At 32.0% G+C, this 27071-nt stretch overlaps 1 protein-coding gene across 1 annotated transcript in view; it reads right to left on the bottom strand.

The window, feature by feature from the left end:
* Nucleotides 1-27071, bottom strand: part of LOC140044138 (uncharacterized) — a 209766-nt gene that overhangs the window by 141184 nt on the left and 41511 nt on the right. The window contains exons 3-4 of the mRNA XM_072088617.1: nt 21058-21156; nt 5316-5414 (exon numbers count right to left, since the gene is read on the bottom strand). Of these exons, the coding sequence (XP_071944718.1) occupies nt 5316-5414; nt 21058-21102 (144 nt within the window). The 5' untranslated portion in view covers nt 21103-21156. The remainder of the gene's footprint in view (nt 1-5315; nt 5415-21057; nt 21157-27071) is intronic.

The following is a 27071-nucleotide window of genomic DNA, read 5'->3' as shown; positions in this document are numbered from 1 at the left end:
GTTACGAAAGTTGAAATTTTTTTCTTACGTCGGTCAGATTTATGACGTATTTGAAAAACATCTCTGATTGAGTGTTTCTTTTTAGAGCGGATTTTATCATTTTTCGCGAGAAATGTTGAATGATGTTATTGTACCTGTAGCTACTCAACAGCAGTGTCAGTGCAGCACACCAACATATTATTTTTAGTAGATAGGCTAGGCCCTTAGTATTAGTAATAATACTAATTTAATACTGTACTAATAGGAATTGATTTGACCAAAATCTAATCAAACTAGCCTAGGAGCCTATGCTAGTAGGCCTTTGTACTATTGTATGAATCAAAATATAAATGAATTATCCTGGCCCTCTAGGCCTAGCCTTAAACTGTTTTCAAAATTTAAAAAAAGCAAATCATTTCGGGATTCCTATTATTATTAGACCTACCTAGGCCCTAGGCTAGGCCTTGGCCTGTGGGCCCAGGCATACTCTAATCGAGCATGAGATAGTAGGCCTACTACCGCAGTAAGATACCCATTATTTACAGGCCTATAATAATAATAAATTTAACAAAACAATATAAATTATACAAAATCAAGCAAACATTTTTTTTTAAAGTTACATAATAATATTATATTGCTTACAAAGGGGCTTTCTATATCTTATCTTGTTGAAAATATTCACTTTTCGCGACGTTTCTACCGACAAATAGAACAGAAGAATGTCGGTTTCTTTGAAATGCTGATTGTTTATTGCACGTCCATAAATAGGAGTATTACATTTTGATATGAGTTGTAAACTCCCTGATTAGAACATTATTATATTGAAACTACTGTGCATTTGTAAAGTATGTACAACATCGTAAAGTGGGCTAAAATACAGTAGTAAATACATACAAATGTTATTGTCCGGCTTTATTTCACTATAAGGTCATACACATTACGTCATAACTCTTGTCGGTCATTGGTTGCTTGTTACAATTGCGCTTACGTCTCTTGCGAAAGTTGACTTCAAGTCAACTTTCGTAAGAGACGTAAGAAACGTGACGCAAGGGCGTTCATTCAAGCGTAACGCAACAATTGTTAGGTCATCGGTTTCCTGTAAAATCGTTTGTCGTTACCATTTTTCTTACGTTGCGTCGATTTTATAAATTTTCGATCGTAATCGGTTTCCTGTAAAATCCGCATTTCTTACGACAAATCGACGTAGTCGCAACAAAAGTGATGTTCTTATGTCGACAGGAAACCAGGCTTTAGTTATTTAGTGTTAAACAATGTCACTATTTTTTGTTAACTATAATTTACTATGTGACGTGTATGTATATTTAAATAAATGTTTAAGAAAGAAACATTTTTTTCAATAGACTAAAAATATTGCACCTAGTTATGCTAATGATGATTTGTTTATTTTTACAAATTTTGTATGACATTGTAATGGTGGTTTGATACTGTAATTATTATGTAAGGTGATTTGTTAAAACCTAGGTACGGTAAATAAACAAATTATATTTGTACCACTATTTCAGTTTTATTGTTGTTTTTAGATGTGTCACTTTAAAAAAGTTATTCTGAGTATAAAGAAAGAATAAATAAAGATAGATAAAAGATAAGTGGCAGATATACAATCTGTATCTTATATTGTATGGAAAAAATAATTAATTACAACCTAATAAAAAAGAACTATAATGTGGGTGTGTATAAAAGATCACTTTAGCGCTCAACCAAATTCTGCATCATCATCCTTGGTGACTAAAACCAGTAGGTGGTTGGAGTTGGTGGTGATGTTGTTGAAAGGAATAAAAGAGAGTATGGCAAATGAGTATGATGATAATTATAAAGTAAATGAATACAGTCTATATGTCTATCAACTAGCATCTTTGATCATTTGTATTTCTATGTGATATACAGGTAGAATCATAGTGTTTCAAAAGTTATTAAAAAATATTGTTAAAAAATGAACTTTTATGATATACAAAATCATAATGATCTAAAGAAAAATTGAAATTTTGTGAAGTTGTAGTGTTCATAATACTGTTTAAATTACTGTATATCAACACTTTGGAATAAAGATATATTTCAATTGTGCATAGCATGTTGCTGTAGTTTAGTTAAGTAAAATTGACACTATCATTTTCATTGTTTTAATTGTTCAATGGAAATACATGACAAAATGTTAATGTAGTGTCATAGCAATTTTTATGACTAAATATAAAAAAAAAATATATTGAATAACTTCAAATTACTGTATGCCAATTTCAGCATCAATGAAGTTTTATACATTAAATATTATTACCCAAAAGACCATTATAATTAAAAAACTAGAATTTAATTCGTCACTTTGACGAATTATAGGTGATAATTTTTATCATTTTATTGACATTAATATTTTTTTAAACATGCACGTACGTTAACATACAATCGAAAAATGTTGATGTATGCCATCCTATTATACGCTTATAGTGCTGAGTTGTGCCTATTATATGCCAATACATTATGTACAGTATATACTGTACTGTATATCTACAGTATATACAGTGTAGCATATGTTCCATTTTTTGTGGTATGATGGAATTATCAAAATAAACTCAAAGATGACAATTTCGAAATATAATGAATTGAGCAAATAAATATAAGAATTGGAAGAAAATTTGGCACGTAGAAGCGCTGTACGCGCTCTTTGAAATTTGTATAACTTTTACGAAAAAGATGAAAATACTACTTTTTAACTTCAACTGGCCATAATCTTAACGTCACAACATCCAATAGGCTTGATTTTTGTATGAATTCATATCTACATTTCATCAGCTTTCATAATAAATTATAATCATCAAGGTAACCTTTAATTCTGAAGAGCTGTAAGATATTCAAATTTACGGTGAAGGTGAAATTACACGACCTATGTTAATCAAGTTTTTACGCGTGATGACGTCATCAAAATAAAAGTAGTGGCAAGTCATAAGAAAGTCAATTAATTGAGCAATCACATACTGAAAATTGAGCGAAAACCGGGCACAAAATAACAGAGATGCCTTCTATTGAATGTGAAAAAGAATGACAAAAGAAAAAAATAACTTAATTTTAAATTCAAGTGGCCATTTGATGACGTAAACACATTTTGTACGTAAAATATGTACATGAATTCATATCTACAACTCAACGGCTTCCAGAAAAAGTTAAAAAAATTGGGGGTCATCGTGCATTCTGAAGAATTATTTTCATTTCTAAAATGCCTTATTTTTCACGATTTTCAACACTTTGATGCAATTAATTTGCGCATTTTGTCATTTTGAACCTGCTCGTATAGCGTTATTTTATATCGGAACTGACTCAAATTTGGTGAATGTACTAAAGATGGTGAGTAGAATGCGATTTGTAAAAAAAAAATCGTATTTTTTACGCTTTTTAAGTATCGCGCGCTCAAAAATTTTTTTTTGCGCAGTAATTTTCTGAAACACGCAAATGGCTCTCTAAAATCATGCTCTAAATTGATCAAAACTTAATTTTGAGGTTTTTAAATTTTTAAAGCGCAATTTCACGCGCATAACCCTACGTGTGCGTGCGTTTTTATTTGCTAATATTTTTACAATTGACCTGAAGTTTACGTTTAGTGAGTTACATTAATATGTGATAATTAATTATGGAGATATGATTGATAATGTGATTTCACAAAATGGCGTATAAATTACGTCACGGTGAAAAGTTAGTTAAAGTTAAAGTATTTGAAAGACATTGTGAAATTTTGGTAATCATTGACATTAAACTTTTTGAGATATCTGTTACACAAAATCTGTACAGAAAGTAATAAATAATAACTAGACATGTAACTCGTCACTTTGACGAGTTAGTTATCCGCACGACAAACGCCACGCGCACGTCATACGTTGGAATTTTGTACACGGAAAAAGATTATGGCAATATGACCTGAACTGAAGAGTATCATATGCTGTTAGTGCTGAATTCTGTCAATTTTGTGTCATATAGTATATACAGTGCAAACGGTATAATCTGTATACATGTTACATACAGTGTAGAATAGGTGAAATTACGGGACCCCCCGTTTATTCTTATTTTTAACATGGCGACGGTATCAAAATGAAACACTAAGATAGCAATTTCGGAAGGACATTATCTCAGCAATCACATATTACCGTGTAGAAGAAATTTGAATACGTAAAATATAGATGCGCGCCCTTTTAAATGTGATGAACTATTACGCAAAATATGAAAATACGACTTTTATTATTCAACTGGCCATATGATGACATCACAACGTCGGATTGCAAAAATGTTCACATGAATTCGTATCTACAATCCAATAGCTTCCAGGAAACATTTTAATCATGATTATCACTTTTTGTTCTGACGAGCTATAACAGATTGAAATTTACTGTAAAGATGAAAATAATTGACCCACGTTATTTACGTTTTTAGACATGATGACGTAATAAAAATTAAAATAGTTTTAATTCATGCGAAAGATAGTTGATTGATCTAGACAATATCACAATCAGGGTGAAAATGGAAAACGGATAAGTAGAGATGCGCTCTATTAAATGTGATGAGCTACGACGAAAGATACAAAAATCCTATATTTTAGATACGCGTGGCCATACGATGACGTCACAATGTCCGGTTAGCCATATTAATACATGATCCGATATCTATCACTCATCAACTTCAAGAATATGTCATCCACAAAAAATTGACCGTCCAGTTTAGAAATTACGACTGTTTAAAAAAAGGCATAATTTTGACAAATTTTGACGAATTTTTTAACTTTTTCATCAAAAACTCGCGAAAATTATCCAATTCTACGTGCCCGTATTACGTGATTTTAAGTCGAAATTGTTTAAAAATTTTAAACGCGCGTGCGCGCGTAACTTCGTGTGAAACATGTCATTTTTTTTACACATAAAGTTAGCGCATGATATAAATTAAACTTATGCTAAGTTTCATTTGAAATTGTTATATGGTTTTCGATCTATGTTAAATACGCGAAAAACGTAAAAACGCGCGTAAGTCATGTTGCGTAACTCTGACGTCATTCACAATAAGAGGTGCACAACTTCACGCGAATGCCCATATGTTGACAAAGTTCTGAAATGTTATGTTTACATGTTTTAGAGATACGCTCTGCACAAAAATGACAGAAAGAAAGAAAAATACAGAAAAAAAAGAAGATGAAACAGGACAGTTACAAGGAGTTATCCGCTGAATGCGGATAACTAATAACAAAGATTGCATACAATAACAATAGGTGATCATTTTATTCTAAATGATCACCTAATAAAATGTTATATATTTAAAAATGAAAATGAATAATAATGAAGATGACTTACATTGTTTGATAGATTGACATCTGCTCCTGCATTCAACAGCAGGCTGCAACAAGCTGTCACTCCATTGGCTGCTGGATAATGCAAAGCTGTCCAACCATTCTATAATATGAAATACATACAATATTGGTTATATCTTACAGTTGCACATATTCATTTGTTATGTAATTTATACCGAGTGTTACTTTACAAAAATCAATTTGCAACTATTTACTGCATCATCATATGCAATGCAACCAAGTCAAATTAGTTTTCAGAATTTGATTTCTACTTTTGTATACAATTTTTTATTAATATGATAATTATGTTATATACTTTTATACAATTTTGTATTATTTCAATTTTAATGTCAAAATGTTGTTGCTGGTATTTAAATTATCAATCACATTTTAGTTTTATTTATATAAATTTTTTTAAATATAAAATTAATGAAGGTTTGGCATACAAACTTTTACTTTCAGGGGCATGTTTAAGTAACTTCATTATGTTAATTATCCTTTATGTGATGATAGAGCAAAGAAATAGTTCATTGCTCTATGGTGTGGTGGTGGAGTTTAGCTAGTACAAGTTCTTGCAAGTGTAGCATATTAGTCTAAATATTGATTGTAACATTAACAATGTTAATCTTGAGTTTAATCTGATGGACAATTTAATTGGATAGCTCAAGCCTGTCAGAGAATTAAAATGGGTAAAGGTTTGGCTGTTGCCTGAATACCAACAACCTAACAAATCATATCAATATGAAAAATATTGAATCTGAAAATCAATACAGTACATAAGAAATGCAAACTTAACATTTATACAGTTTAATAGATTTTAAGATCTTTATTATTTCTTTTATATTATATACTTAATAAAATTAATAATAACATTTACATTAAAACAAATTCATAAAAATTGTTATTCTTTTTAATTCAAAGAAATAAAAATAAATCACTTGAAATAAATCATTATACTGTAATTATACCAAGAAATAAACATTATTTATTCACATGTATATATACCGACATTTAAAACAGATTGAACTAAAAAGTATCTATATAAATCCTACAACTAATGATTTTATAACAAGCTAATAAATATTAATATATTATTTTGATGAACACTGAAGACAAACAGTGGAATGATACATTGTGTAAAGGATGTGAATAATATTCACTGAGGCTAAAACTTTCATAGTAGACCATGCTCACCAGGAGTATACCAATAAACAAATAAAGTGCTGTATGTTCCATAATCATTGCTTATCCCATCAACATTTTTTATACTTCAGTAAATAAAATAAATAAAAAAGTTAATTTTCAAAAAGTAAACAATAATTTTCGCGCCACACCTTTAGGCAGTTATTCAAAAGGACGAAAGTATTGGGAAACATTTACCATGGGGAAGCTTATAGTTTACTAAGGCGGAAAACATGTTTCAAGTTTACTCAGGCTGAAAAATGTGTATTTGGAAACATGGAGAGGGAATGGAGGTAAAAAAAAACTTATTTTTTACCTCCATGGACTGGGCATGTGGATACCTCAAAGCAAGTCTGGGAATAAAGTCTAAATGGTAATTTGTAAACTCAAACTGGGTATGTACACAGAGAGTCTATGAGATATCTATGCAGCTTTCAACGTAGAGGTCGAGTATAATACTATCAGGTATATCAATAATGTTCAAATATTTTTGCCGAATGGGGTGTGTATAGATGACAATTGTTTGATTAGTGAGTACGTTTGTCGGCGGCTGTTGTACGATGAAGGCTCATGGAAAATTATATATGTTTTGTTCACTTAAATGTTTGTGGGTATGAGTGGGTCACTCCAACCTTAGGGAGTAATGCCACTCAGAATATGCATAGTACTATTGTCTATAGTAATTCAAACTATATTTATGTTACACAAAATGTTTACGACTGATTTTTAAACAAAAATAATTGATAATAAATCTTTATTTCTTAAATTATTAAATAGAATATCAATTTAGAAAATATCATTTAATGAAGAAAGAACAATAATTAAAACTGTTATCTCAGAAAGTCTTTTTTATGGTAAAACAAATTCTTTTTGCATTCATTGTTGTCTGATTTATTGGAATTGATCAAGTTATTAGCAGCAGCAGTTACTGGCAGTACCAGTATAATGTAGTGAAACAGAAAGATGTGGGCCAGTATGCGTACCAATTTGTCTGGCCAATTTATCTATATTTTATTTTATTATGGTTATCAACCACATATGTATTCATACTTTATAGGGTATTTAGATACGCAAAGAAAAAATAATGTAAAGTTTATTTAATGCTTACTGTACATTATACAAATGGAACATATTTTTGTTGAGTAGATAATATTTAAACATTACATTCAATCAACTGCTGATGTGAACGATGAATTAAAGTATGACATCTCAACTTGAACAAATGAAATATTGAGAGGTTTTATGATAGTATGTCCACACTAATAGCATGCACTATAACATTTTAGGAAAATATCAAAACATAGAGGGCACTTACTAAAAAAAGAAAGATATTAATGTATATAACAGTATAAACATGGGTATTTCAAAGAACGAAAATGCGGTGGCAATGGTATAAAAAATCAATGATGTACAAAATGTGTACAAAGAGTCTTAATTTCTTAAATTTTAGTATATACTTTTTAAACTATAAGATAATATTGAACAATTTGTGATATTATTACAGTAATTAGGCATACAACTAAAATGATTCACAGCCTACTGTGTTAATTAAATCATTAAAAATACTACATATTAAACTAATATTTTTCTACTACAAATACTTTTAAAACAATATAAACAAGAAATAACTATTATTACAAAGAAACTAAAAAGATTCACAGACTAATAATAAGCAAAACTAATTTGTTGTGCATTAGAATAATAAATACTTTAAATAATATATTCATTACTTTTTGGTATTTTATTTAGTAAAATTATGATTATTTATAAAAGCATAATATTATTAAAATATTAAAATTGTTTTGATATTAGTCAAATGATTATCCAACATGTTTGGTATTAATAGAAAATTAAACTGTTTATATAATTAATACACAGCCATACGTAGCCATAATAACAAGTCTATAAAATGTAATAAACCATTATCATTACCATTTTGTTTTACAACTATACTGTTTGAAGCATAAAAGTGTACAGCCTAAACAGAGGCTCTCATTTTCATCATTTTTTCATTTATTTCAACCAAATATTCATTTTTAAATTTCAAGACCTGAAATTAGGCAAGTGATCAAAAAAACAAACGAAAAAACACTACACTATCTAGAAGAACCTTGTGAAATCATTTTGAGAAGAGTTAACAAACTAGATAAGATAGATAAGGGTTATGATACTTCGGTTGTATCAATGATTATAGGTCCATGCCCTGGAAATTAAAATCAAGAACATTTAACTAATACTTTCAATCAACTGCATGTGGTGCCAACTTTACCACTATTCACCTGATATTAAGCACCAAAATGGCAAAATGTATGTAAGCTAAAAAGGCAGAAAGCACTCAACATGTTTGGTGTTAATTAATCATTCAAGAATGTAATAGTGGTAACAGCAGAACTATATTATTGAGTAAACTTCGATAGCAATTCTGCTAAACAAACTATTTTACTAGCTTATACTTAAATTATTATTTATTTTTTACCCCATTACCATCCCCAGATTAAATGAACAAAATGCTTTATATTTTAATATCAATTTTTAAATAAATTAAATAAATTGTCATTGTTTGAAATTAATTAAATTTATTTTATTCAAATCACTAAATCAAATTCCATGTGTGTTTCAGTATCGACTGTCACTCAAGCTCAACTTCGGTGACAAACATTTTAGATTGTGTTTCCATATCAAATGCCCATTTGCTGGGTTGTTATTGAAGGTGGGGATCTTTTTACTAGAAAATGTACTGAACCTGTGTGGTTGTGGTGCTGATAGGTTTCAGAGATGGGGACCTGGTAGGGTGCATGGATGACAATTTGATTAAACACCCTCTTTTGAATAATCCCCCACGAATATTACGTCCCTATAGAACATCATTTGGACTATTTCCTTGAGTAAACGCCCCGCCACATGCATTGCATGCCCACAATATTGCATTTACAACATATTTCTATTTGTAGTAGAATTCATTGATTGACTAATAGTAATTACCCCGCATAACAAATAAATAATTCAAATCCTGGACATGAAACGAACAGTCTTTAACAATTTGTGTTATTCAGTCTTTTCCTAACCATGGTGATAAGGGTTGCCAATGACAATCCCTTTGTTTTATTATCAAACAAATCTATCAATAAGTGTAAAAAATTTGATCTCAGATAGATATTATCAGGAAAACTAGGTTGTAGACTAAGTTCCATTTAGCTTTTAAGAAATGTTGAAATTCATCAGGATATAAATGTTGATAGTAAATGTACATGTTTTATAGCCTATGATATTATTACAGTACACCTACTCAAAACTAAACAAATTACTGGTTATTGGTCAACTAACTTGCACTGCAACCAAAGCTTTTAATATATATGCACTTATTCACGGATTTTAGTAGACCAAGTTTTATTTTTTATTTGTGTTTGTTAATTTCTTTCTTTTAATAAAAAGCAAAATAATCACTGTCAAGTACATTGGTTTTTGTTGAACAGTACACTGGTACTGAAAGTGCGAACAAAAAAAGAAATTTTAAAAAGTAAAATAAATGATGAGTGAGGGCACTGTGTAATATAAAATGTATAGGCCCTTGTAATGTATTATGGAAAACTAAAAATGGGTCTAAAATGGATGTATATTACATCCTTTAATATCATTGCTCTTCACTATTTAAAACAAATTACCGGCCTAGTATTCATTTATTCATGGTCAAACACAGAAAAATATGTACATTATTTTTGTTTGTTCAAGTTAAAAATTCACATAAAGATATAAAAATGAGTTAAAAAATGTTAAAATTTGGTAAAATACAGATAAAATAAATCGTTTAAAATACAAAATACAAGCAAGATTGGTGTGTGTAAGGGTATAGCATAAAATGATCAATGTTTCCAAGTTTCATTGAATTGACTCATTGCAGTAGGGAGAAACGAGTTTCTCATCCTATTGGTTTTCCATCTTGGTACTAAAGACAAGGTAATGATGAGGAAGGGTGATACTCATCCGACATAATTACTTTTTACTTATGGCACTTTTAACAATATATTTAGTGTTCTCTTTAGCTCCTATTATTCTATAAGCTCATCATTAAAATATTTGATTGTATAGTATTAAAAGAGGACGAAAAATCTAGAAATAAAACCCTAGCATAAGTATTTAGCACAATCAAGATGAGCAAGCAAGTTATGTATTAATGTAGTAATAGATGTTCATAAACACCAAGCTAATTGAATTCAGCTATCAAAACTAATTTTTTATTATGTAATTGAATAATAAATACTCATTTCAATAATAAATATTCAACTCATTTTATCTTAATTTTTTTTTAAACTTTAAAGCTAGAATACCAAATAGCAGCACAAGACAGAAAAACTAACAAAGTGATATCACTCTGTGTGTGTGTGTGTGTCATCCATGTGATACCAACATATTTTATGTGTTTAAATTATCCACTTTCAAATAATCAATAATCAGTATTTTGTTTCACATGCTTAGAATTATTTACAGGGGTGGTAGCAGTGTAATGTATTGTATTCATGATCATGTAGAATAATGATACAGCGCCCTCTATCCGATGTGGATTCATGTATTTGTTGGTGAATAAAGCACTCCAGTACACACGGCAAAACGAGGTGTCCATTGTATTTATTTTCGTTAATGAATCACATAATATTAAACATAATATCGGACATTGCATGGTGTCAGAAGTGCAGGAACTGTGAAGTAAGTACTGGTGACCACAAATATAGCGGAATTAACAGGAATTCCAATACCTACGATAGATTGGAAGGCACAGAATTTGCCGGAGGCACTAAGAAAGTTCAAGCGCACAGTGACGCTGATCTTCGAGGGTCCACTGGCTGACAAGCCAGACAAAACCAAACTACGCTACCTCCTACTTTGGGTAGGCGAAACGGGACGTGACATTAAAGATTCTTGGAACCTGGCAGATGGGGACGAAACTCTGGATAAGCATTGGGAGAAATTTGAAGCATATGTCACCCCAAAATCAAACTTCCGGGTAGCACGATTTCAACTCCGAGCGTTAAAACAGAAGGAAGGAGAAGTTATTGACAGTTTCATCACAAAAGCCAAAATCATACTGGCAGACTGCGATTATACAAACAAGGAGGAACAGCTGCTAGACTGTATCATAGCCGGGGTTCACAATGAAACCACCAGAAGGAAACTCATCGCAAAGGACAATAACATGACGGTAGACCAAGCCCTGACCATGATCCGAGCACATGAGTGTACAACCCGTCAAATGAACGACATTCAAGAAGCCCAGTCCATGAAAAGCCAAGAGCAAACGGTCCACGAAATGAGATTCAAGAGGCATTATGAGAGACCACAAAAGCATGGACAATCGTTCCGAAATACAAACTCACACGGTAAGAATTTTCAAGCTGCTGAACCAATATACAATCACAACAAACATCCATCGCAGAGGTTTACCACTACAGGGAACCATAACAAATGTGGGCGGTGTGGTTATAACAACCACAAGGATGGTGTCAGGTGTCCCGCAATTGATGCGCAATGCAACTCATGCAACCGCAAGGGACATTTCAGCCGGGCGTGCAGAACAAAGGGCGTTGAGAAACAGATGAAGGAACTCAGAGTGGAAAGCGACGAAGACGGCGACAATTGCGACCTGTTTGAAATGACAGAAATAACAATATCGGAATTAGAACGAGAGAGGGCCGCAAAAGGTTGGTTCCAGGAATGCCTGGTACAACATGGGTTTCCAGTATCCTTTAAAATAGATACTGGCTCTGAAGCCAATGTAATCTCATCTGATGTAATGTCTTTAATTGATGCTGAATTTCAGCAAAAATTGATAAAGAAACAGGATAGGTTAAAGGGATTTGGTGGCAAAATAGTCAAACCAATGGGCCAAATTCAAATGCTTTTGAAAACTAAAGTATCAAAAGCAAATGTTGAGCAGATGCTAACATTCCAAATTATAAAGGGGCCTTGTTTGCCTATACTTAGTTTAGACTCATGTGAACAACTAGGCATAATTAAGCGGGTGGAATCCATTGAGAAAGAACAAGTAAATTATAATGCCAAATCGAGTCACTACTAGAGGCAAACAAAGATTTGTTTGAAGGGTTGGGCTGTCTTAAGAACTGTGAATTCGACATTAAGGTAGACAAGTCTATACAGCCCAAGCAACTCCCACCACGTCAAATACCGCACAGAATCAAAGATAAAGTTAAAGAGGAGTTAGAAAGAATGACCAAACTCGGGGTAATAGAGCGTGTTACTGAGCCCACAGAGTGGGTCAGCCAAATCACATCTGTTGCAAAGAAGAACGGTAAAGTTCGAATATGTTTAGATCCTAGAGAATTGAATAAAGCCATATTAAGACAACATTACCCAATGAAAACCGTGGAAGAGGTTGCCGCTACAATGCCAAACGCTAAAATCTTCTCAAAACTTGATGCCACATCAGGCTATTGGCAGCTCAAACTAACAAAAAAGGCGTCACTACTAACGTGTTTCAACACTCCTTGGGGCCGGTATAAATTTAACAGAGCCCCATTCGGAATAAACTCCATTGCGGAAGAATGGCAACGGGCAATGATAGAAGGTTTTGAAGGAGTACCTGTTAATATAATAGTCGATGATTTCTTAATTACTGCAAAAGATACCTAGCAACATTTCGAACGGCTCAAAGAGTTCTTAGACCGTGTGAGACATACAGGCCTAAAATTAAATCGAGATAAGTCAGAAATCAACCGAAGCGAAGTAAAATATGTGGGGCATCTAATCACCAGCGAAGGTTTAAAACCAAATTCAGAACGAATTAGAGCCTTGAGAGACATGCCGAAGCCTGTAGATAAAGCGCAGCTCCAAACATTCTTAGGAATGATGACATATTTGGCAAAGTTTCTCCCTAACATGTCCAAAATGAGCGAGCCGCTCAGACTACTTCTTAAAAAGGGGAACGAATTTGATTGGAGTACTGCCCAAGAGCGAGCGTACAATGAGTTAATCATAGCTGCTACCACGGCTCCAGTGCTAAGGTATTACGATCCGACACTACCGATCACACTTGCTACAGATGCGAGCAACCACGGTTATGGGGCAGTCATCATGCAAATGAACCAACCAGTCGCATATGGTTCCAGGTGTTTAAATTCGGCCGAATAAAATTATGCACCAATCGAGAAGGAGATTAACGCTATTGTATTTGGGTGCAATAAATTCCACCACTACGTATATGGTAGCACAGTGGTTGTAGAAACCGACCATAAGCCCTTAATTGGCATATTTGACAAGCCATTACACAAACTGAGCCCAAGAATTCAAAGAATGAGAATGGCACTATTAAGATACGACCTGAAACTAAAATGGGTGCCCGGTAAAGACAATGTAATCGCAGATACATTAAGTAGAGCAACCCTTAACGATAAACCAAAAGACAAAGAAGAAGACACGCCGTTAGTGTTAAGCGTAATCTCGCAACTATCCATCTCTGATGAAAAGCTACAACAAGTCAAACTAATGACCAATAACGACGAAACACTCGCACAAGTAAAGACATTAATTCAAGGTGGTTGGCCGGAACACATTAAAACCCTAGCCAATGACTCGCCAGCAAGGCCATATTTTAAATACAGGAACGACCTCTCATGCTGCGATGATGTCATATTTAAAAATAATCAAATAGTTATTCCAAGAAAAATGCAAAAAGAGATGCTAAAAAAGCTACATGCAAGCCACCAGGGTATGGTAAAATCTAAATCAAGGGCTAAAGGGATAATGTTCTGGCCAGGAATGAACGCCCAAATAGAAGAAATCATCTCACAGTGCAAAACATGCATGGAGATAAAACCACAAAGGCCAAAAGAGCCGATGATTCCACACGAGTTGCCAGATGCACCCTGGATTAAAATAGGAACAGATTTGTTTGAGATTCAGGGAAGGAACTATCTGATACTAACAGACTATTATTCGAAATTCCTTGAGATCATAGAAATACCAGATAAGACTGCAAGCTCAGTAATCAAAGCTACATTGGACGTCTTTGCAAGACAAGGTGGACCACAAATTATCATTAGTGATAACGGTCCATGTTACTCGAGTGAAGAATACTCGAACATGATGAAAGAATGGGGCATAAATAAGCATATTACAATCAGTCCAACCCACTCTCAATCCAATGGTCAAGCCGAAAACACTGTTAAAACTGTAAAAACATAATCAAGAAGTGCACTAAATCGAACGAGTGTGTGTATAATGCCCTTCTCGAATTGAGAAATACACCACTGGATGGAACATACGGATACAGTCCAAGCCAGCTACTAAATGGAAGACTTTTAAGGTCAAAGCTCCCCACTAAACCCGGACTGCTAAGACCACAATACATACCAAACGTATACAAGCAACTATGTGCTAGACAGGACAAACAAAAGTACTATTATGATCAACATGCATCTAAGCCCATACCACCATTGAATGAAGGACAGAAGGTTAGATTTCAAAATGGAAACAAATGGGAGTATGGTACCATGACTAGAGTCTTGAACAACCACGTAGTATGTTGGTAGAAAGCAGCAGAGGAAAAAAATTCAAAAGAAATAGCAAGCACATTTATCCAACAAAAGAAAAAAGTGAACCGTTAGATAGCAGTAAGATTAGTAGTGATGTTGAGGATGAGCCTACTGAAGGCCCAAATACCACTGAGGTCACACCACACCAACACAGTATAAAAACACATAATCAGAAGTATGACTCTGTGCCAGCGCGATCTAATGTAGTAATAACAAGGAGTGGGCGTGGGAGTCCATATATAGATATATAAGTAAAGCGCATTGAGAAAGCAAGTAGAAAGTAGTATCTTAAGTAGCGATTGTTAAAATGTAAATAAAAGAAAATGCCACAATGCAATAACTCATACTATTGAACATCTTTTCAAAATGTCAGTTTATCACAAACTACTGTATGTACAAACTAATTTAAAAAAAAAAATTAAAAAAATAAATATAATAAAAAGGGGCATGTAATGTATTGTATTCATGATCATGTAAAATAATGATACAGCGCCCTCTATCCGATGTGGATTCATGTATTTGTTGGTGAATAAAGCACTCCAGTACACACGGCAAAACGAGGTGTCCATTGTATTTATTTTCGTTAATGAATCACATAATATTAAACATAATATCGGACATTGCAGCAGGACTATCTTAAGGGGATTGCCCAAATGTCCAGGGCCTTAGCCAGGATCTGAAAAGGGAGCGGGATTTAAAGCAAATTTTGTTAAATGACACCTCTAGATGGCCGGAAATGCTTTCGCACATGAAATTCATAATAAATGGCACCTCTAGTTTTTTTTTAACTTCTAATTTTATAGGCCGATTGTGTTTCGTTTAAATTATTATTCAGTAGAAACAATTTAAATACAACTAGAATAGAAGTAGGTAACTTCGAAACTGGCTTATACGTTTGTTGATATCAAAGGTTTCTTAATTAAATGATTGATTGCTGCTATGTCAATTCAGATGGAAAATCCACAGACATACAATACTGGCAATAAAACTATTCCATTGGATGACACACTTTTTCAACAGCCATGTTGGAAAAGGGTGGATTTAGGGGGTAATTTGCTAATAATGTAGTGAATATCCTTAAAAAACGAATTGCATGTTGGAAAAGGGTTAAGACTGAGGGCTGGATTTAGGTGTGAATTGCTAATATTAAATGTAGCATATCTTTTAAAAACTTTTTAGTGAAGAAGAATTTTTTAGGGTAAATTCATGGAAAGTCTGTTTTTTAGCAGCTTAGGGAAGCTCATTAATATTCATGAGATATTCACAAAATCACGTCACCAGTGGATTCCAAACTCGCGACGTCATGTACGTTGTGTTTGTCAACTAATTTACATCTCTCTCCCCTGTCAAACGACGACCACCATTGTGATCCTTGTGAAATACATTTTTTGTAGATTTTCTAAGCTAGGCCTAAAGTGTAATAATAACAGTAGTAGCAAATATTTATTTGACATTTAATGAAATACAAAATTTAGTACAGATACGGAGTCATAAATTATACTATTTTTATACCTCTATAGTACAGATCGTATTATCGGCTTCACGTACAATACTACTCTAGGCCTAGCCTAATAATAATATGGGCGAGAGCCATTCTGACTAGGGATTCCATGCCACGATGGCTACGTTAAAACAATGGGGCCCATGGGCCTAGCTAGCCTACTACTAGACGATTGGCCCATAAATAACAAAACCCATCCTATCAACCAAACTCTTAAACAATCTAAACCTAAAACATTCTACAAAATCGGCTGTAAATATTGAAGCAAAACAAGGTCCGATCGCCGTCCACACGTATGGTGTCCCGATCGTCTAAGTAGGCCTAAAATAAATAGGTTTAGTTTACTCTCCAAAAAATCGGATACTCATGCATCAAGCAAGTAGACCAGGTAGTAGGAAGGAGACCTAGCCGATCTGGCCCAGTTAAAAATTGAGCTAGCCAGTGTAGTAGACCCTATGCGAATTGATACTACCAGGCCTTTTACTATAGGCTGCACTACACAAATATTCCAACTCTCTCATTCGAGCTATATTATCTATACCATTCCGGTAGGTCGAGTCGACCTTCAATCAAATACTGTACATCGTTCATGTTGTGATTATAGACGGGGTATACTCAACCCGACCAGTTTGGTATTGTTGTATCTGCTTATCACGTGACGATGCCAGACATGGGCAGCAGAGAGAGCACGTGTATCGTCGTCTCGCTCGATCCGATCCTCAGCAGGAATGTACAGTATACGTTACGCTTCATTGATTTTGATTTTTCCCTAAGTCGGTGCGAAAATCGGCAAACGTAAAGTGCAAACATATCTAATTTTTCACTGTTTTGATGAATTTTCATAAAAAATTGACTTTATAAATGGGAAGATCGACTAAAATTACATCAGATAAGTATAATTTTACAAAATTAATTGATATGGTTTATGATAACGAGTCGTCGGAAGATGGACCATTTTACGAATTTCCTATTTTGTAACCACAGTGTGATTTTGCCGTAGCTGCACTTGTAATCTGGCCTGATTTCACAGCCTTCGTTCTGCTTCACTGGGCGCTTATATAAATTGAAACTTTTACCGTTCAAGAGACAAACAAATATATTTTACATTTTTTACTATTCATTTTAAACCCGGAACCCCCCTTTAAATGTGGGCATTGGAATGTCGATCTTTGTGTCTAAACACCTTGACTTTTAACGACACGGATTACCTTGTGTTGGATAACAAACCTGACGCTGTGAGTCTACCCTTAGGTATTACTATTAATACCAACCTTTAGTCATCCCAATGGGGCATTAATGTAAGATAGGCCCTGTTTCTGCTACAATATGTACGGCATAAACATACCGTAATAATATATTAGAATTATAATTGTGTGACCTGTTTCTTTTGAAAACTACTTTGTGGGATTGTATGGATTGAGGAATAGATAGCTATGGTTCGATCCCTTAAAATTCCATATGGGACCGGAAAACCCCGTGTCTACCCAACTTGCAGTCATTGTCCATGGTCAGTTTGCTGTTTTCTGTTTACTTGTTTTGACGATAACCAAACTCCACATCTCCTGTTATTACCCTGAAGCCTCGGTTCTATCACATTTAAATAGAGCAAATATCTTAACATTTTCAGTCCACTGTGATATTTTAGTAATTGTTCTAAGTAGGGTATGCTCAACAAACCTTGTGTTATGGGTGAACAATATAGATGGTATATTCATAAGGCAGCAGAAAGGTGCAAGAAATATATGATAAAATATCAGAGATAACGATATCGATAATGATCAAGATAAATATGCGGTATATTTATACCATGGAGCTATAAAAACTAATTTTATAGCTCCATGTTTATACAGTATATTTTTTATGAGACCCATTTCTGCTGCCACAAAAAATACCATATAAAATATACCATATACAGTGTGTACATTCTTGGCAGCAGAAACAGGGCCATAGTATAATATTTGAAAACTTCCATGTGATAGTTTAATGCAATGCTGATTTAGCCATAATTCTGTAAATAAATTCTCTAGCATTAGTGGTTTTACATTTTGGTTTTTGAGCAACAAATATGAAAATTGGTGAGTACCGCCCATGTGCTATGATTTTAAAGTTATTTGTGATTTATTTATCCATTATTATTATTATTTTATCATTCTTTATGAGGGACATATTGGGACCACAATTAATTGGATTGACCATTGTTTCTAGCAGCGTGATTGTATTACATTATTACTCCTGTCTAACTAAATAATTTGCTTGAATTCAAATTATATAGTAGTATAATAATTGCAATGAATTAACTGAAAATACTGGTAAGTTAAAGAAAGCCATTGCATGTATTGTGCTCCTTCTCTTATAGAATTGTTTAATGGAAATTATATAGAACTGAAGTATGATCATAACTGTAATAATGACCATATACACTTAAAAATACAATTTAAAATAAATTATGTAAGAATATATTGGTTTTTTGTTTTTAAGAGAACAGCAAATCTCAATTTAACTTAACAATTTGGCACATTAATATCAATATTATTAAATTACAGTATTTGATTAATAAAATTTAAAAAAGTGTGAGGAGTATTAATGATTAATCAATAACTTTATTGTTCCATGTAATTTTGAAATAACATAGTACTTTAAATATTATAATTTACATTGCAGAAAGTAAGTATATCAAGTGTAAACAAACTTAGTGATGATTTTACCAGCATTTGTAAATAAGAAAGTTTGTAAATAATAATTACAGTACATAGGTGGAAAGGTTAACTGTATTATAATTATTATTTTTGACAATTATGTTTAGCTTTAATCATTTAACATTGCTCCAAACTGGCGTTTTTTATTTTAAAATAAAGAAAAAAGAACACTGTCAGATACACAAGCTGTAGTATATATAAATCATAGATTAATAACATTGAAAGATAAAATAAATTAAAAAAAATGTTAATTAGTTTCATATTTCCTTTATAATCAAATTTTGTAGATGGAAGACTTTCTAATTTAATAGCTACATTGTATATTTTAATAGTAATAAAAAAAATAAAAATGAAGCATTTATTACACACTCTAAGGTATGCAAACACAACTGAACTGTAACACCATCTTTCACATATTTTGTACATTTCTCAAATAAAAAATAAAAAATTCAAATCCTGGACATGAAACAAATTTGGCCTATTCAGTTTTCTTTAAAACTGTATTAACTATGGTGATATAAACAATGGTTTGCAATGAAATAACCTTTGTTTTACTGTCAAATTCATCAGAAAGGCATTCAAACAATGTTTTATCTCAGAAAAATGAAGAAAACTAAGTTTTTAGGAGACAAGTTTATTTAGCACTGAAATTTAAAATTGATCAGGACATGTTTACTAATATGAGATTAATATTAGAGGCCTCAACTTGAATGATTTTCACATAATTAATAGCTAAAATTAGAATATAATTTACTTATTTCACAATATTGGATCATTTATTGACAAAGTTGGGTACATTTTGAAATAAATTAAGAGGCCAGCCAGTTACCATTTGCGACTATTGAAGAAATGCATAATTGTTTTCATTAATTCATTTTAAATATTGTATCAAATATTTCTTTTTTTTTAAACCATTTTCTAAAAAAGTTACATATAATTATATTCAATCAACTTTCTTTCTATAGCTAGCTGTTGTTGAAAAACATCAAGATCCTACTTTAAATTGAAGAATATAATTACATTGCATAAAATAAGATAATAAAATGTTTCATGGCATGCTTAGAATTTCACAATTTTACATATAAATGAAAGATAATATATAAATGAAGTTAAAAAATAAACAAATAAGATATGTATGTTAACAGATGAGAAGTGAAAGAGGATTCTTCCAATGTACTTTACTCACATCTAGGATATTAAAAAGGTACAATAAAGAAGACTACCTTTTAGATAGTTGTTCATTATGTTCAATATAATTAATATGCTTGCAAATTATTCTCTGCATTTCTTTAAATTTAAATCAATTTAGCTATCCATTTTTTTCATTTGAAACAGGTAAATATAACATATGAATTAGACATGGATGCCTTTATAGTTAACACAGGCCGGGTAGTGGGATATTATACTACAAGCAATGGGGTACAGTAGGACGATAGAGCAAAGACCAAAGCTTTCAAGGCACATTCCGAAGAACGATAATACTCTTTATGAGCAAATGTAATTTGGTTTTATTATCTACAGTAATTATATGCTGTAATTTGTTGAAATGTGCCACAATTATATTTGACAAACCTGTCATTTAAAAATATAAACTAATGTATTGTATTTGTTGTATATGTATTAATGTAAGTAAATCATTAAAATAATGAATAAGGTTTAAGATGAGTGAAAATTTTGTAACTATAATTACAACATTAAATCAGACAAAATCTTTACTACTCCAATTTGTAGATTTTGTGAAAAATTAATCTATACTTTTTAAATTGGAAAAAAAAGTTATATACAATTACTTGAGACACTTAAATACAAGTGTGCATGACTTACCTTGTTTGCAATATTCACGTCTGATCCTGCATTGATCAGGCACATACATGTGCTGCTGTCACCAGCTTGGGCAGCATACGATAAAGGTGTTCTTTGATACTGAAAATATTAAGCACATAGAGGTTATTATATTTCATATAATATAGATAATTATCATACCAAACATCATGTTCTTATTCTCAGAGTCATAATGTATTTTAGTAAACTTTGTTATACTGTAATTTAAAAAAACAAACTCAAAGGTAACATTTTTTTCTCTTTTAAATTCCTAATAATAAAGTACAACAATTTGTACAGGTAATGTGATAATGAGGATACTTCCTTTGATTATTGTGTTTGCATACCAGATGGTTATTTGCATACCTGATGGTTATGCCAAGTCAGACAATTCAGAATGAAAACAAATTAGATTAACAATGGATATAAACCAGCTCAGAATCTGTCAGAAGATTTCTTAGTGTTAGTATCAATAGATCAGCACTAGTTTGCCTTGTGTTACAGAAGTTGCGTTGACGTATTACAATATTACTAAGAATAAGCAAGGAGCAATGAATTAACATGGAAATCTGTCAAATCAACCCGCTTCAGAACCACTTTGATTTCTTGTAAGCAAAGATTCATTGGAGATGATGACACAATTGTATTCTGCATGCTCAGAAGGAACCAGTGGTCTGAATTTGTGGCATAAAACATGAACGAGAACTTCACTTTGCTGTTGAATCTATAAATCCAAGTTAATTCTGTCAGTGAAAAAACATCCTAATGTCGAGTCTATGCCATTGTTTGTACTGTACAGATGTATCCTATGAAATGTGGGGTTAATTAAAGGGGGATTCTGGGTTTAAAATTGCTTTTAAATATCGTTTATTTATTAAATAAAAAATATTATAACAATATAGACATGTCAGAATGAAGAAATAATAACGAGAAATTAAAAAAATAAAATTTCATATACATTTTAGGGTAAATTCATGGAAAGTCTGTTTTTCAGCAGCTTAAGGAAGCTCATTAATATTCATGAGATATTCACAAAATCACGTCATCAGTGGATTCCAAACTCGCGACGTCATGTACGTTGTGTTTGTCAACTAAATTTACATCTCTCTCCCCTGTCAAACGACGACCACCCGATCATTGTGAAATACATTTTTTGTAGATTTTCTAAGCTAGGCCTAAAGTGTAATAATAACAGTAGTAGCATATATTTATTTGACATTTAATGAAATACAAATTTAGTACAGATTACGGAGTCATAATATACTATTTTTATACCTCGAATAGTACAGATCGTATTATCGGCTTCACGTACTAGGCTAGGCCTAGCCTAAATCATTTTTTTTCATGGGTGAGAGCCATTTTGACTAGGGATTAAAACGCTATTAAAACATTGGGGCCCATGGGCCTAGCTTGCCTACTACTAAACGATTGGCCCACTACTAAACGATTGGCCCATAAATAACAAAACTCAGTGGATTCCAAACCCATCCTATCAACCAAACTCCTAAACAATCTAAACCTAAAACATTCTACAAAATCGGCTGTAAATATCGCCGTCCGCACGTATGGTGTCCCGATCGTCTAAGTAGGCCTAAAATAGGCCTAGAGGCCTAGTTTACTCTCCAAAAAAGCGGATACTACTGCATCAAGCAAGTAGACCAGGTACTAGGTATAGCCGATCCGGCCCAGTTAAAAATTGAGCTAGCTAGTGTAGTAGACCCTATGCGAATTGATACTACCAGGCCTTTTACTAGGCTACACTTCTTAAAATTAGCAATACTTATGTTTACAAATATTCAAACTCTCTCATTCGAGCTATCAATCAATCAATCAATTTATTTGGAAATTGCACCTTTACATCGGTGGCACACACAGGAAGTGGTGCATCCATATTGAACACAATTAACATAAAATGACGGATACGGATACTTAAGCTAATTTGAATTAAAATTAGTACTATATACTGTGGCAATATTTGTCTGACATGAGTTGATACATTTTAGTTAAATATATTTATATACATAAAGAGGAAGTAGTTACAAAAATATTTGTTGATGACGATATTAAAATTATCATGATAGTTAATATTGAAATGGTTTCATATACAGTATAGTATATAATACTATATTATCTATACCATTCCGGTAGGTCGAGTCGACCTTCAATCAAATACTGTACATCGTTCATGTAGTAATTATAGACGGGGTATACTCGACCCGACCAGTTTGGTATTGTATACTGTATCTGCTTATCACGTGACGATGCCAGGCATGGGCAGGTAAAGCACGTGTATCGTCGTCTCGCTATCCTCTCGCTCAGCAGGAATGTATACGTTACGCTTCATTTATTTTGAAGGCTTTCCCTAAGTCAGTGCGAAAATCGGCAAACGTAAAGTGCAAACATATCTAATTTTTCACTGTTTTGATGAATTTTCATAGAACATTGACTTTATAAATGGGAAGACCGACTAAAATTACATCAGATAAGTATAATTTTACAAAAGTAATTGATATGGTTAATGATAACGAGTCGTCGGAAGATTGACCATTTCACGAATTTCCTATTCTGTAACACAGTGTCATATCGCCGTAGCTGCACTTGTAATCTGGCCTCATTTCACAGCCTTCGTTCTGCTTCACTGGGCGCTTATATAAATTGAAACTTTTACCGTTCAAGAGACAAACAAATATATTTTACATTTTTTACTATTCATTTTAAACCCTGAACCCCCCTTTAAAGGGTTATAAACACCATTGTCCATACATATGAAAAACAATGTTGTAATTATTTATGATTTATGGATTTCATTGTTGTTAGGCCACTCTCAACATTGGACGAAAAAAAAAATACACATTTTTTACCCAAAAAAAATTATGTGGCAATATTTCTAGCTGCTAAAATGTTTAGCAAATTAGGGCGAGTAGACTATATGTAAAGTAATGTACAGTACATTTGCCTTAAATTTGTTTTGATCAAAATTACTGGTTGACGTGTCATTATTGAAATTAAAATATTTTGTTTATACTGGGCAACCTCTTCAGTCAAAGACTGGTCTCCAAGAGGGCCCAGTTATGATCAGTGGCTGTGATGTATAGTACAATAAATTATCTAATTTAGAAATTTAAACTTTAATATGCTGCATTAGCAGTAATGCTATTAGACAGAAACTAAGAAGGTTTATTATTTACTAGTGAATTTAAAAACTGAACATGTCATATAAACACTACACAGCAGCTTATCCCTATTTTGGAATAATAGTGGCATTCAAGCTTCCCTCTTCATAATATTTAAGTCTTGATATACTAATTGTTATCAAAGTATTTTAGTGATGAGTTGACCAGCATCCTGTTTTCACAGTAAAGTAGACCTATGTTAAGTATAAGCCCACCATTAATAATTTGAATTCTAACAATCATCAATGTTTAAATATGCAGTCAGCAGACAGTTAAATATGCCATAAAGCAGACTAAAGATCTATTGTATTGGTTTTTCCATTTTTTATTTATATAAGTTTGATGACCATCTGATCTCTAATGGTTTCAATAATTGTCAAATTCATTTATCAAAAATGATATCTTTGAAATGCTACAAGGGGTATTTCATCTATGTAACTATGCATTTTTTTATAATAGATTTAATTGGATAAAATGATCAGTATTACATTCCCTTTCCGATGATACCATGGATGACAACGTTTAGTGTGGGATGTCGGCCATTTTGAAGGAGTGGTCGAAAAAAATGGCACCTAATTTTTTGGAATTCAGCAACTCAAGAATAACAAAGTTAGCCAATAAAATCTATTTTGGCACAAATATCAAGCTGGAGCTAGTTTTCCTTACATATGTGGCTGTATACTATTGGGCTTATAGTAATATTGTTATATATGCATTTAGCCATATATGTGTACTGTGAATAAAGTGTTTGTAACAAGCAATTTTAGTATTTACGTCTCTTGCCCGTTATTTAACATTCTTGATATGGTGCTCTACTACAAGGGAAGGGAAGTAGGACCTTTCTCTCTTAAAGGGTGGAACCGGTAAGATAAATTTAGTTTTACTAAACTACAGCACAAAAATAAAAATTTGAAATTGCATAAAAACACCAGAAACGTAAACGTTATTATATTACATATATTTAGTCATCTGGTAATATTTTTGACCACACCGTTTATTTTTCCTTTATTGTAGCACAATAAAATAAAAAAAATTATGAAACATAGGGGAAATTATGGATCAATATATTATTAGAATGTACGATCAATAGAAATTTATTGTGTATTATAAGACTATTGTTGTTGTTCTATGTAATATATGCTTTTTGTATTGTTTTTGTATTATTTTTCTGGATAATAAATGAATATGAATATGAATATGAATATTATATTGGTCTCATGACAGAATTCAGCTTGTTAAAGCCATAAAAAAGTTAATAAAAGAATCACTTAATGTGGTATTGTAGTAGTAAAATAAACATTTTCTATGCATATTATTAGTTAAAAAATGAAAAAATTATTGCTAAATGTGTATGAAATTGGTCTAAATCAAATCAATAATGTAAATTGAAAAAAAAAGACCATATCCAACTGAAACAAAGGACGAACCAAGGTCAATATTAGTTTAAAAAAAGGTTGTACTGAAATAGAATCTACAACAATGAAGAGTTTATAAACAATTGTAATACATTTATATATGCAAAGTCATTTACATCCATTGATTAAAATATAAAGTTATGCTACAATAACTTGGCATATATATTTTTGTTAAATAGCTTGTACTGAAATTTGAAATTTGTCTATATAAGTTCTTTTAAAAGTAATCTTTTAACATTAATGTTAGAAAATGTTAAACTTAAAATTATTAAAGTTGAACCTTACATATAGCTACTGTATGTTTATCCTCAAAAATGTTTTGTTTGATAAAGTTGGATGATTGAGATAAATATGAATGAATAAAACATGATAAAGTGCAACTGCAGACTTTGCAAAGCACTGGTGATCACCATTGTCAGTGGTCTAAAATATTTCATAATGTTAAATGTTGGATACACTCTGAAATTGTTACAGTTGTGTATAACATTTAAGTCTAGTTCAACTTTCTTGTTTTTCTTTGTTGTTTTTCACCTCTAATGTAGGTTGTTTAGTGTTAAACAATTTCCCTTTATTTGTATTGTGTATTTACTATAATTTACTATGTGTGTGTGTATATTTAAATAAATGTTAAGAAATAAACATCTTTTTGAATAGACTAAAAATATTCCAAATCATCACCTAGTTATGCTAATGATGATTTGTTTATTTTTACATTTTGTATGACATTGTAATGGTGGTTTGATACTGTAATTATTATGTAAGGTGATTTGTTAAAAACTAGGTACGGTAAATAACTTACAAAATTATATTTGTGCCGCTATTTCAGTTTTATTTATGTTTGTTAATCCTGAGTATAAAGAATAAATGTGGCAGATATACTATCTGTATCTTGTATTGTATATGGAAAAAATAATTACAACCTAATAACAAAGAACTATAATTGTGGTGTGTATTAAAAGATCACTTTAGCTCTCAACCAAATTCTGCATCATCATTCTTGGGATTGGTGGTGGTGACTATAACCAGGAGGTGGTTGGAGTTGGTGGTGATGTTGTTGAAAGGAATAAAGGAGAGTATGGCAAATGAGTATGATGATAATTATAAAGTAAATGAATACAGTCAATATGTCTATCTACTAGCATCTTTGATCATTTGTACCTCTGTGATATATAGGTAGAATCATAGTTTTTCAAAAGTTATTAAACAGTTTTGTGAAAATGAACTAAAAAAAATTGAAATTTTGTGTAATAGAAGTGTACATAATTCCGACTTAATTACTGTATATCTACACTTTGGAATAAGGATTATATTTCAATAGTATGTTGCTGTAGTTTTCATTGTTTTATAAAGAGTTCAATGGAAATGTTTAAACATGACAAAATGTATAGTGTCATAGCAATTTTTATGACTAAATATCAGAGAAAAAAAT

Source organism: Antedon mediterranea, chromosome 3, assembly GCF_964355755.1.
Source record: "Antedon mediterranea chromosome 3, ecAntMedi1.1, whole genome shotgun sequence".
Classification (NCBI taxonomy): Eukaryota; Metazoa; Echinodermata; class Crinoidea; order Comatulida; family Antedonidae; genus Antedon; species Antedon mediterranea.
The sequence above is the reverse complement of the archived record's forward strand: the minus strand, read 5'-3'. Positions and strand labels throughout refer to the sequence as shown.